This window comes from Notolabrus celidotus, chromosome 14, assembly GCF_009762535.1.
Source record: "Notolabrus celidotus isolate fNotCel1 chromosome 14, fNotCel1.pri, whole genome shotgun sequence".
Taxonomy (NCBI): Eukaryota; Metazoa; Chordata; class Actinopteri; order Labriformes; family Labridae; genus Notolabrus; species Notolabrus celidotus.
The window spans coordinates 4,213,251-4,224,926 of NC_048285.1; the positions used below are offsets into that span (position 1 = coordinate 4,213,251).

General features: G+C 41.4%; 1 protein-coding gene across 1 annotated transcript; it reads right to left on the reverse strand.

Annotated features, from left to right (window-relative positions):
- Positions 1-230: 230 nt before the first annotated feature.
- arcn1b (archain 1b) lies at positions 231-10,605 on the reverse strand. Its single transcript, XM_034701235.1, has 10 exons — positions 10,287-10,605; positions 5,391-5,654; positions 3,946-4,125; positions 3,597-3,802; positions 3,326-3,487; positions 2,966-3,131; positions 2,705-2,852; positions 2,473-2,581; positions 2,169-2,373; positions 231-1,717 (listed from the first exon to the last, which is right to left on the reverse strand). The coding sequence occupies exons 1-10, from the start codon at positions 10,287-10,289 to the stop codon at positions 1,628-1,630; spliced, it is 1,533 nt and encodes a 510-aa protein (XP_034557126.1). The 5' UTR covers positions 10,290-10,605; the 3' UTR covers positions 231-1,627.
- Between the last annotated feature and the right edge of the window lie 1,071 nt (positions 10,606-11,676).

Here is an 11,676-nt window from a genome sequence, read left to right on the forward strand (position 1 = left end):
TTCAGAAACAGATGGGTGACGTCACGGATACTACGTCCATTATTTATAGTCTATGGGTATGACTAGATAACTTCAACCTAAACCTTTCTGGAACATAGATTGGTTATAAAATAAATATTCACAGAGAGATTATGTGTTTTTTAAAAGCTATGTGCTTTGCTTGGATTTGGAATGAACTACACAAAATGTAAACTGGTGCTTTTAAAAAATAAGAACGAGCCACTCTTACATTTTCAATAATACATTTTATTCCATTAAAGATTCTTCTTTTCTAATTGTACACTGGAATGTTAAGATTCCCCTTCAGTAATTTAGTTAAAAATGCTCAAATCTAGTCATTTTCAACCCGGCGTCCACACAACCATTGCTAAATTGAAATTTGGGGAAAACAAATGAAAAAAAAAAAAAAACAAGGACATGAAAGACGAATGTTATATGTCGATAAAGTGGATGTTCTGTGAGAATGTAAGTAAAGGATGACTGTGTGGATGAACAGCAGAGTTTTACTGCGTGATCCCAACTCTGTCTGTGTCTGTCTGTGTCTGTGTCTGTGTGCGTGTGTGTGTGTGTGTGTGAGGCGAACACACTTCCTACCACCCCAGATCTGAGAGGCGTCCGGTGGGACGTCAGATTAGGGGGCTTGGATGTTGTTTCTGGGCTGCGTTCAAAGTATTTGTGCTCCGTGAGATCTGAGAGCTGATCTTCTGATTTAAATGGACCAGAGAAAAACATGGCGTCTCTTTTGTACAAAGTGAGGAGTGGCTGCAATGGTGTTACAGAAAAAAAAAAGATAAATCCAACAGATGTAAAAGATGTTCGAGATGGTGTGTAACTTCGCCACAGTCCTGCTCTTTACTGTCAAAACTTCAATTCCAGATTAGTGGTAAACATGAAACAAATTATACAGCAAACAGTAAAAAATATTAAAATAAAAAGGACAGGTGTTGCTGATGATAACCGCAGACAGAACAGACGTCATACCAAGCACAGAGCCAGATTTCATTCAGAGATACTTCTCAGAAAAGAGAGAGAAAAATAAGATATCAATAATCAAATCACGACGGATTACAATGATTGACACGGCTACAACTCTGCAGTTATTATGGATCAGAAACTCTGAAATCAAAGAAAGAAAGCAAGAACCCCAGTTAAAGATTTATCAATGAAACATTGAGTGTGAAGAAGAAAAGGTTGTGGAGGAAGCTAAACTACCAGCGCTCATTATCTCTAGCGGAGGCTGACAGTGTGGCCTCAGGTCTTACTGGTGAAGACGACCCCCCGCAGTCATCCTCTACTTAGTCTGAAGTCCTCTTTACAGTTCTGCTCAGCCAACACAACAGCATCAGTGTGGGTTTTCTCTGTTTGTGTGTGTGTTTGTTGGTTTTTCCTGTTCAATTAACTCTATATATAGATGATCCTCTCTCATACAAACATATAAATACACCACCGCTGCTCTGCTCCACCACAGGAAGAGGCGTAGTCCTGTCGATGTACACAGTCTTTGAAATAGTATACAGGGTGGGCAGGCAAGAAAATCTTCAATCTTTCTCTGTAGCATAGATTTGGACTTTTTTTTCCCGTTGGTGATTTTTTTTTGTTGATTTTGTGTTTTTTTTCTGAATATTTTTTACAGGATTTCATATTTGTCGACAACAAAGGAGGTTTCTGAAGAGAATCTAACGGGTCCATCGCCGTCTACGTGAGTCACTTTGGTAACCTGGAAGAAAAGAAAGAAGAGGGGATTACCAGCCTGAAGTTTTATTGTACAAATATTATACACAATCAGCTGCTTTACTTTAATCTAACTTTAAGGGCTGCACAATTTATGCAATTGCTCTCCCTGCAGTAACAGCTACGACCACATGGGGGCGATAGAGGGTCGCCAATAACAGCGTTCAGATACAACCCCTGCCGACCAAGGCAGTTTCAGGGCTGATTCGGAGCCAGCACTCAATTGAGAACCGTATTTTCGTGTTTAGACTGCAAGTGAACCACAGTTCCAGAGCGGCTCCAACTCTTTGCTAGTCTAGAAACTAGAACCAGAACCGTGAACTGCTTACATCAGGGGCGAGGAGCGTGGTTTGCGTTGGTCGTAAAGGGGTAGTAGAGAACTGTATTTTAAATCCTACTTTGATGCAGATATTCTAACATTGACTCCAGTCACCCACCTGGATGTCGCAGTAGTTGCGTTTGGACACAAAGGACACATTGATGGGGAAGAAGTCATTGGGCTGCCCGGCGACGCTGAACTCCAGGCTGCCGGTCTTGTTGTTGGCATCGATGACGGGTAGGCACCACTCCAGGACGTTTCGCCTGCTGTCATGTTTGTATTCTCCGTCCAGATCGCCGATCACGGGAGCTCCCACACCGGACCTGCAGAGGGGAACCACGACATGTTCAGACCACAGAATCTGAGAGAGACGGTCACCCAGTGTAATCCGAGTCCTGTAAATCTGTCTGTTGTGTACTTACGGTACAGGGATGCTGATCACCACATCGTTGAGTTCGAGGCTCTCCTCCTGCAGCTCATATTCAATGTTCACATCACAGCCGGTTCCGCTCTCTGAAGGCCAGCAGTTTACTGTGGCAGGAAGAAGACAGCCATGTTCATCACACAGGTCATGGTAGCTTCTAATACTTACTAATTAATAGTCTGATATAAAGAAGTGCAGCATCCCATCCTGCGCAGAGTTTCAGGACTTACTGGTTAGAGGTATGAGGGCCTCGTCTGTGGTCTGTAGTCTCCATTTCAGCACACCAACATCGTTGTTGAGTGGGAAGGACTTCTCTGGGTTCTTCAGGCCAATCACTGATTCGGATGTGAACAACTTCTTGTCCACGTTGGGATGTGTCTAAAAACGAAACGGACACATGACTTGTTACTCCTTTACAGACAGTTTGGATCCTTAAACATGAAGCTGTGCTGTCACATGGCGTAGGAATGATTAATGCGTGATGGACGTACTTGCAGCTGAAGTCCTTTGTTGTCATTATTGTTGAGTATAAGGCGGATGCGTCCGTTTTTGTCCTCTGTGACCCGGAGCGTCACCAGACCCAGCACCTCCATGTTCTGTAGGCCGCCGTCACGGCCGCTGGTCAGCGAGATCTTCTCCTCCACACGCAAATGCACACTAGAGGGAAAACAAACACAAAGGAATCAGCAATCAGCAACAACGATGACACAGACAAGTAGCCAGCTAACACTAGCGGCAAGTCTGCTGCAGGTTTCCAGTGTTTTCTGCTTTGTTCTGTTCACTGATGAGCACATCTGGTTTTGTCCACTTAAAACATCAACTTGTTACCATAACGGATGATTTGTTTGTACCTCTCCACATTGACTGGTGGTGGTAGAACTTTAGAAACATCTGAGCCTCTCTTTCCTGTAGACGGCATGATGGTTTCACCCTCGGACTTGAGTTTGTCGACAAAGTTGTCCACCTCCTTCCCTTTAGCTCCTAGTTTCAGGGCCTTGCTGGGTCCACTTGGTCTGAGGGGAAACAAAAACACATTCATGAAAAGAAGAACATCAACATCTGAACACTTTCCATCAAAACTACAACTTATGAATGTTCCTCGTCATTTTGCAGGAGCTGTACCTGACTGCAGTCGGTGTGATCTTGGGTTTCTCAGGCTCGACGATGGTGTCTGTGATGATGGACCCTGAGGAGACGCTGGTCATGCCAGCACTGCCAAATCCACCAAAGGCTGGCACCTTCTTTCCAGAGCGCTCAGCGTCCCTCCTAGCCTGCTGCAGCTCCTTGGCCTTCCTCCTCATCTCTGCCTTGGCCTCTCTTTCCTGAGTCTGTGGATCAACAACATCAAGGTCATTTAGCGGCACACATCACTGAAACTAATGCAATCAAAGGCGCTGAGGAGAATTGTCAAAACTTGACTTTGTTAGCCGTGAAGCATTTAGAGAACTGAAAGGTCCTAGTGGGATCTCACCTCTCTGACAGCACGGAAAACCTTCTCCTCGTGAGAGTCCATCTCTGTGAAGGTTCGGATCTGAGCCAGGTTCACGTTCTCTCTGTAGCCGAGCGCCACGATCTCATCGAAGGCAAAGATCAGGTCGAAACAGTGCTCTGAGATCTCGCTCTCCTCCAGCACACGGCAGTATTCTGGGATCTGGAACAACAGGAGAAATAAAACGTCAAAGACCGTCAGAGACAATATTTTATTGAGTGAGACTAGTGATTTATAAAAGTGAGTGAAAACGGTGGGTCATGTTTAAAGTTTGACTCCTCACAACTCTTCAGATCATGATGCGAGTGAACCAGAAATACAAACACAACCAACCCAGTCAGATCTTGTAGTAACTAATCATCTTTGATCAGATTCACATTTCATCTAGATGCTTACAGATTTAAATATCGAAACATTAAGCAATCAGATTTGATAACAGAACCTGAGATTTAAAGCTTAGTGTATATAATCTATCTGTAGTTATTACATCTTTTTCTCCTATTAGATGATTACTGAACTCCTTTTGTTGGTATGTAAGGTTTCCTGTTCGACTGAATCAAATACTGAAAAATGTAAACAAATTAAATCATGACGGTTAGAAAAAGCAAACAAGAGCCAAATGATTTGAGCAGCAGCGACTCTAATCAGGTAATAAAGACAAGAAGGCAAAGCTGAATGATTTGGTTGGCCGGCAGATTAACCTGAAACAGGTGTGCTCTCTGTTACAGAATGTGGCCACACATCTTGCATCATACCAGCACACTTTTTTCCTACATAACTATAGAGATCATTAAGTCTCTCTGCAAATGACATTCAACCAGGGCCGATGCTGATACTCAGTTTTGAAGCTTATATAAGACTTAATAGTATGCTAATATTATCGTGCATCCCTATTAGAGTCATAATAATACAGTAGTTGAATAATTCATATTCCTTTGATTCAAAGCTTCATATAAGTCATTTAAAAAGTGGGACCCAGGGTTGAGTTCGTCTCTGAGTCAGACTCTTTTTTCTTGTCTTTAGTTTGAAGATCAGGAAAAGAAAAGAAAAATGACTGAAAATTACTTAAAAATGAAACAGACTTCAATAGTTCTGTTTATTTTCAGTCTAAAATCAATGCAACGTTGAGGGTTAACATTTCAGCTTCAACACAGGCAAGCTGTTAAAGCACGCTGGGTTGCTGGAGGCTGTTACGGTGCATGTTAAAGTGAGTGAAAAGGGATATTGAGAGCCTGGTGGCTCTGTACGTGATGAATGTGTGGAAAGGCAGACACCAGTTACAGTCATCTACACTGATTCATAATAACTGTAGCTTCAGACAGGGAAATAACTAAAGTAATTATAATCATCCACTGTGCCTCTGCCACAGTGCAGACAGAGCTGTATCTTTAAGCACAGACAGAAACAGAGTCTCTGTGTGTCCTCACCACGCGGGAGAAGAGTCTGAGCGTCTCCAGGTCCTCCAGGATGTTGCTGTTCTTGGTGGTGATGAGAACCATGTAGAGCTTCTCCAGCGGCTGGTACACGTAGCGGACGCTGTCTGTTTCCACAAAGGTGTGCTGCTTGCCCGTGTTCATCAGTTTGGGGAACGCAGCCAGGAGACCCTCGATGCGTGTCCGGGTCATTTCCACAAACTGCCGGGATACGATGGCCTTGCCGGCCTTGGTGCACACCGCCGCTGCCAACAGCACCTGTGAGAACAAGATGGAGGGTTCAGTCACTCGATGGTCAGAGTTTTCAAGTCAGGAGTTAATTCTCCCAACTTAGGTGTGATTCCTTGGAAATAACATCGCACCATATTTATACCAGGTCACTTTACTTGAGCAGCAACTAACAGTTATTAACAGTTTATCATTTGAAACTCGTGGACAATCAAGTCAGCGTTTACTTCGGCTGGTCACGTGTCTGCCTGGTTATGTCAAACAAATTCTCTGACTTCCTGGTTTTCGTTCCACCGTACAGACGCCTTTGTGATTGTTCCAGCTGTCATTATAAGATACGAGTCTGTTATAGGGCTAAAGGAACTCTCTAAGGAAAGCAAGTCTAACAAAGTTAAACAACAGAGGATAAACTGTCTTATGACTAAATGTTTTAGCTTGAGGCGACTGACTTTGTTAACTTTTGGTGAACGAGCCGACAAGTAGAACGTTTATTACAATAAAAGCTGCAACAATTGGCGTGTATGTCCAGTTCAACAACAGTACAAAGCCAATCAGGAGACATTAAGTCATGCTAGCTATATGTTCATTAGGAATGTGACAGAAAAAAGACAAAATAATTACATAATGAGTTTTACATCAATGCTCGCTGGGACATGTTAAATGGAATAAAGATTAGACTTATTTTAGTTTAAGGAAGAAATAAAACAGTGTGCAGCTCGACTCTCTTTCCTCTTGTGCAACTAGTATCTAGGCAGACACATGTATCAGATCGGGACTCTGTATCTGCAAATATTCAATATTGAAAAAGTACTGCAAGGTTCAGTGGTTTAGTTTAAGTCGAACCAAAGCTCAGACTAAGCGGCACAAAGGTTTAAAGATGCCATCAAATAGTTAACACAATTACGGAGAGGAACACCTGACACCTGGAGCAGGCTGGAGAGGTCTAGTGTATCTGTAAGATGAGATCCTGGTTTAATTCTCTTACTGTATTACCGTCTACAACCAGTGCAGTGTTTTAATAATGCCAGGTTATCTGTTTGCTTACTACCATTCAGTTTTCATAAATATGGTAGAGTTTAAGAGATTAAAATACTTAAAAATATAAAAACTGAATGATTTATGTTGTTCATGAATCATCATCTGGATTCCCTTGTTAGAAAGTTGGCTTGACAGCAAAGTCTTACAAGTCTCAATGTATGACCTCCTGTATAACAGTTGAGGAAACAACATGTGTTCGTGATAGTATTTTGATTATAACTGATGCTACGATTCAAAGAAAACTTCACTGGATATCAGAGTTTAGATGTTCATCAATTTTACTTACAAGGCAGCATAAATGAAGGATGATTAATTGAAGTTAGGATTTTATATTTTAAAATGCTTTAAAATATATAGATTATTGATTCAAATGTCTCCTCCTCGGCTGCCTATCAAATCAAAAGCTCCTTAAGCTAACAGCCACGGCTCCAAAGAGCAGTCAGGAAGTTTTGGCTTCTCTTTTTTTATGGGAGATGGTATGTCATATCTTCAACATACTGTGCAGCAGTAGTTCAAAGTAGATTATGAGAAACAACAGAGACGATCAGGAGGAAGAGAAGTCAAATCAGAGGGTACTTCAGGTGTGTCTGCGCTACAACGCTCAGGCTAAGAGGAATAATGTCACTCCTCCTTGTCCTTCATAAAGTAAGAGATCCTTGACTCCGCCTCCAAAACACACAGACTATCAATACATTCACATCTTGTTGGGCCACATATATGTCCTATAAGCATTATGGGTAATGAGGGCTTCAGGATTGGACATAAGAAAAGTCGTTCCATAACTCTATTATTCCTCCAAGGGACATCACCTTTGCTGCATGCAGCATGTGGAGGGGATATAAGAGAGGGACATCACAGCTGTGGAGTACTATAACAATGAAGATGTGTCTTTAGAAGGTAAACCATCATCAGGTGAAGGACCTGGTTTTAAGTCTGAGTTTGATGGAAGATGTGGAGATAAGACCGAGTGGAGCGTTTTCTAAGGACAGCACTTGGTGGATTTGTCACTTTTTACTGCAGGTACGACGTTACTCTGGTGGGGAAGCGGCTGTGTTTCATAACCAGTGCATTGCGCCAGGTGAGACCAGACGCCACAAAAACTGCCCCACAGAAGCTTGGGTGATCAAACCAAGCAGCTAACTCCGGTCTTAAAATATGAAGCCTATGCAGAAGTGTTAAAAACTGCAGTTCATTGAGCGTCTGCTTCAGGCTGGCTGCAGAAACACCAGAAACCACAGCTCATTTTTTATAACTGCATTTTCAAAGATATTAAACTTACGAGTTGACTTGATTGACAGGCGGGAACACTGTAGCTGTTAGCGAAAAGGCTAAAGGACCGCCTTTTGACCTCACACTAGCACGGACAAAGTTAGGTTGAGTTCAGAATTTCCAATATGCCACCCACTGACGATCGACTTCAAAACTGAGCTCAGGATCAGGTGGGTGACGCCACAGAGACTACGTCCATTTTTGAGAGTCCATGGATCAAATGTGACTTTGGAAATTAAGCTAACACCGAGGGCGTCCATCCCGGCGCGTGTTCTGACACGCAGCTACAACGACGAGGAAAATAATCTGTGTAAATAATTCCACAAGCTGATCTTCTTTTTCAGTACATTTGTGTTTAAATTCCCTGCCGTGTTTGTGAGCCGTAAAAGACCGCAACACCCAGTTGGTTTGCTCCTCTCGTTGGTTATTTCCGATATTCTGTTGGAGATTGTCCCATCTTGAATCGGAACTATTCGACATGTTCGATATTTACAATTCAAGATCCCACCCCTGATAATCAGGGATGGGATATAAGGCCCTAAATGTGGCTTAAAATCATCTCGTGTGTGGCAAGCCTTAACCTCTCTGTCTGAGACGAGCGTCATCAAATGCACATGTGTATAGACACTTGAAGCTTAAATGTGAAATTTGAAATATATGCTGGATGTTCAGAATCAGAATCAGAATCAGCTTTATTCCCCAAGTATGCTTGAACACATAAGGAATTTGACTTTAGTAAACTGTGCTCTCTTTGTACAAGGCATAAGAATAAGAATACGAACTACAATAAAAAATAAAATAAAAACATAATAACAATAAACTTAGCTATAAATACAAAGAAACAACAAATAGGCTTGACTAATATGTACAGGCTAAAATAATATGATAAAGTGCAGTGGTGAGTAGCAGAGGTAGTTTTACATTATAAAAATAGTAGTTAAATAATACAATAAATAGAAATATGGAATTCTGCTTGGAGAATTGTTGCATTGTGTATCTACATGTATATTTACAGAGTATGTTGCAGACGTCTTTCATTTAGATGGGGGAAAATTTTCCTTTGAAAATACTGTACATGAAGATTTATTATCTTTAAGTTTTTGATTGTTTGTTTGGTTTTATTTCTTTTCTTCTCTTAATATTTTTTATTGATTTATTTTCATTTTCTTGTTATTATTAAAGGATTTTATAGTCGTATTGTTATATGACATTGTTGATTACAAGTTTTCAATACAACTGTCGAATTATGTCAAAAAGCTCAAATAAAAAAGGAAAACATTTGAACACAATTCCATGATATACAGATGCATAAAAATACACCAAAATACACCAAAAATGTCCTCCAGATGAAACAGTACTTTAAATATTTGTGTTGCTTTTTAACTGTACATTAACGTTTTCAATTTATCTTCCATTAAATCAAACTGGAAAAATATTTTTACTAGATTATTGTTTAAGATTATTCAGAAATTCCTAAAATGTGTTGCTTGTGAAAAGTGGTTGAACATGTATGCTGATGTGTAAGCCTCATTTTGGGCCAAGACGGAGCCTGAGAACTGGACCTGTGCTGTATTCTTTAAAGGTTAAAGTCAAACAAAAAGAAACCCTCAAATCAATCAATAACAATCGCGGTTTAATCGATATATCGATTCTTCTCGTGATAGTAATTTTGGTCACATTCGTCCAGCCCAGGTACAAACAGAACACCCAGGTACAGAGTGTAAATGATACTGACTGAACCTGCTTTAACGTGTACATTAGATTTCATATAGCCAGATGGACTCTGTGTTCCTCTCCGGTGTTTGCATTAAGATGGTGAAATAATAATTCCACGTTGACAAAGCTAAAGTTAGAAATGAAAGACGCCGACGGATCCGAGCTTGATCCGAACAAACAACACCTGTGGTTCACCCTGACAGTCCAGAACACCTGCTGCAGAGTTAATAATGCACCATAGTGTGAATAAACATGTCTGAAAGTGTAAGAATGTAAAGGAATAAAGTGTTTCTGAGGAGGGAGGATCTGACAGCAGGTGATGTTAGCTCGGATCAGTGACAGGAGCTAATGCTAACGCTGGAAGTTAACGTCAGCAGTGTCTGCACATTCATTAACCGCATTCTCACCTGTAATTAAAACATGTAGCATACAAATACGATTCATTTATATCTTTATCTTATCAATTCAACACCATGTTAACATTGTCAGAGCAGATAACAGCGTTATTTTCTGATTTCTCTTTTGGAGATTCTCGGCAGCTAGCACTTAGCCTAGCTTGTTCCATGTTAGCCAGTGTTATGATAACTGCTAGGCCCGACTGAAGCCGCAGAAATGATTTAACTTCAGACCATCACTCACCATTTTGGTCTCTTCCTATTTCTCGATGATGTTCTGTGTGTCGTTTCTTCTCGCCCTGTTGGTGTCTGTTCCCTCTGAAGCGGCTCGGTGGGAATATTCACCTCACTACAGGCTGTGTGATTGTTAGCTAGTTAGCGTCAGTATGGCAGCAGAGCAGAGCCACGTCTCCACCGGAAGTGCCGCGCTGGATCCGCCCACCGTGGAAACCAGTGACGTGGGCTGATCCAAAATGGCGGCCTGGTTGTTTAACTACAAGTTACTACTGTATTTCACGGACATCAGCTTCTTTGTTCCCCTGCAACAACCAGTTCTGTATTCACAAGTGTTTGAATAGTTAAAATATTAAACACTGGAACATTAAAGCTTAATATAGTTCACTTAACAGCCACGATAGAGTTTTGCAGACTCTTTGCACAGATGCTCAACACGTGTTGTCACTTTAATCATCTTATAGCAAATGTTTTTTTAAATCATACACCTGGTTTCACTAACATTTGAGGCTTTTTTTAACGTTAAAAATCAGAATACGTTTCTGAATGACAACCTCAGAAAATGAGTTTTGCAAGAACTATTTTTGGCCACCAGATGCCAGTATTTAAACTACCTCGGTTTTTTTTTTTGATTGATTGTTTGTTACAATGTCATTTAGCAGACGCTTTTATCCAAAGCGACGTACATACGAGAACAAGAACAACACAAGCAAAGATCTAGACAAGAGGAAACAAGATCAGTAAGAGTAACAAAGTGCTTCAAGTCAATTTGGGTGCAGGTACTGCCAAGCAGTGTAAAGGCAATGCACAAAAATAAGTAAGGAATTATTATTTTTTTTTTTCAAAATAAGGAACATCTACAATGAAGCAACCAAACAATTTAAGACCTTCCATTATCATCATCAGCGATTAACATCACCACAATGATGACCAAAGTACCAAGTGCTGGGTCACTCAAGAGCTGAACACAGATTCCCAGAGTAGAGCAGGACAGTGTGAGTCAACTGTAGCTGGAAGACATGATCTGCCACTGGGGACAACAATGGAGAACAGTCTAGCTAAGTGCATAGTGCTCCTTAAAGAGCTGGGTCTTTAGCTGTCTTTTGAAAGTAGAGAGGGACTCTGCAGATCGAATGGAGTTGGCCAATTCATTCCACCATTTAGGGACAACAGAAGAGAAGAGTCCAGCTAGTGATTTTGAGGCCTTGTGTGCTGGAAGCACTAGGCGCTTTTCAGAGGCTGAGCGTAGCGGGCGAGAAGGGCAGTAGACCTGGATGAGGGGTTACAGGTAAACTGGAGCGGTTTTGGTGACTGCTTTGTAAGTCATGATTAGAGTTTTGTATCTGATGCGAGCTGCAACTGGAAGCCAGTGTAGCGAAATGAGCAGGGGAGTGACATGA

Coding starts and splice junctions, on each gene's coding strand:
- arcn1b (XM_034701235.1), bottom strand. Junction 3,803..3,945: donor TTTTCCGTGCTGTCAGAGAG/GTGAGATCCCAC, acceptor GTTGATCCACAG/ACTCAGGAAAGAGAGGCCAA. Junction 3,132..3,325: donor CCACCAGTCAATGTGGAGAG/GTACAAACAAAT, acceptor TTTTCCCTCTAG/TGTGCATTTGCGTGTGGAGG.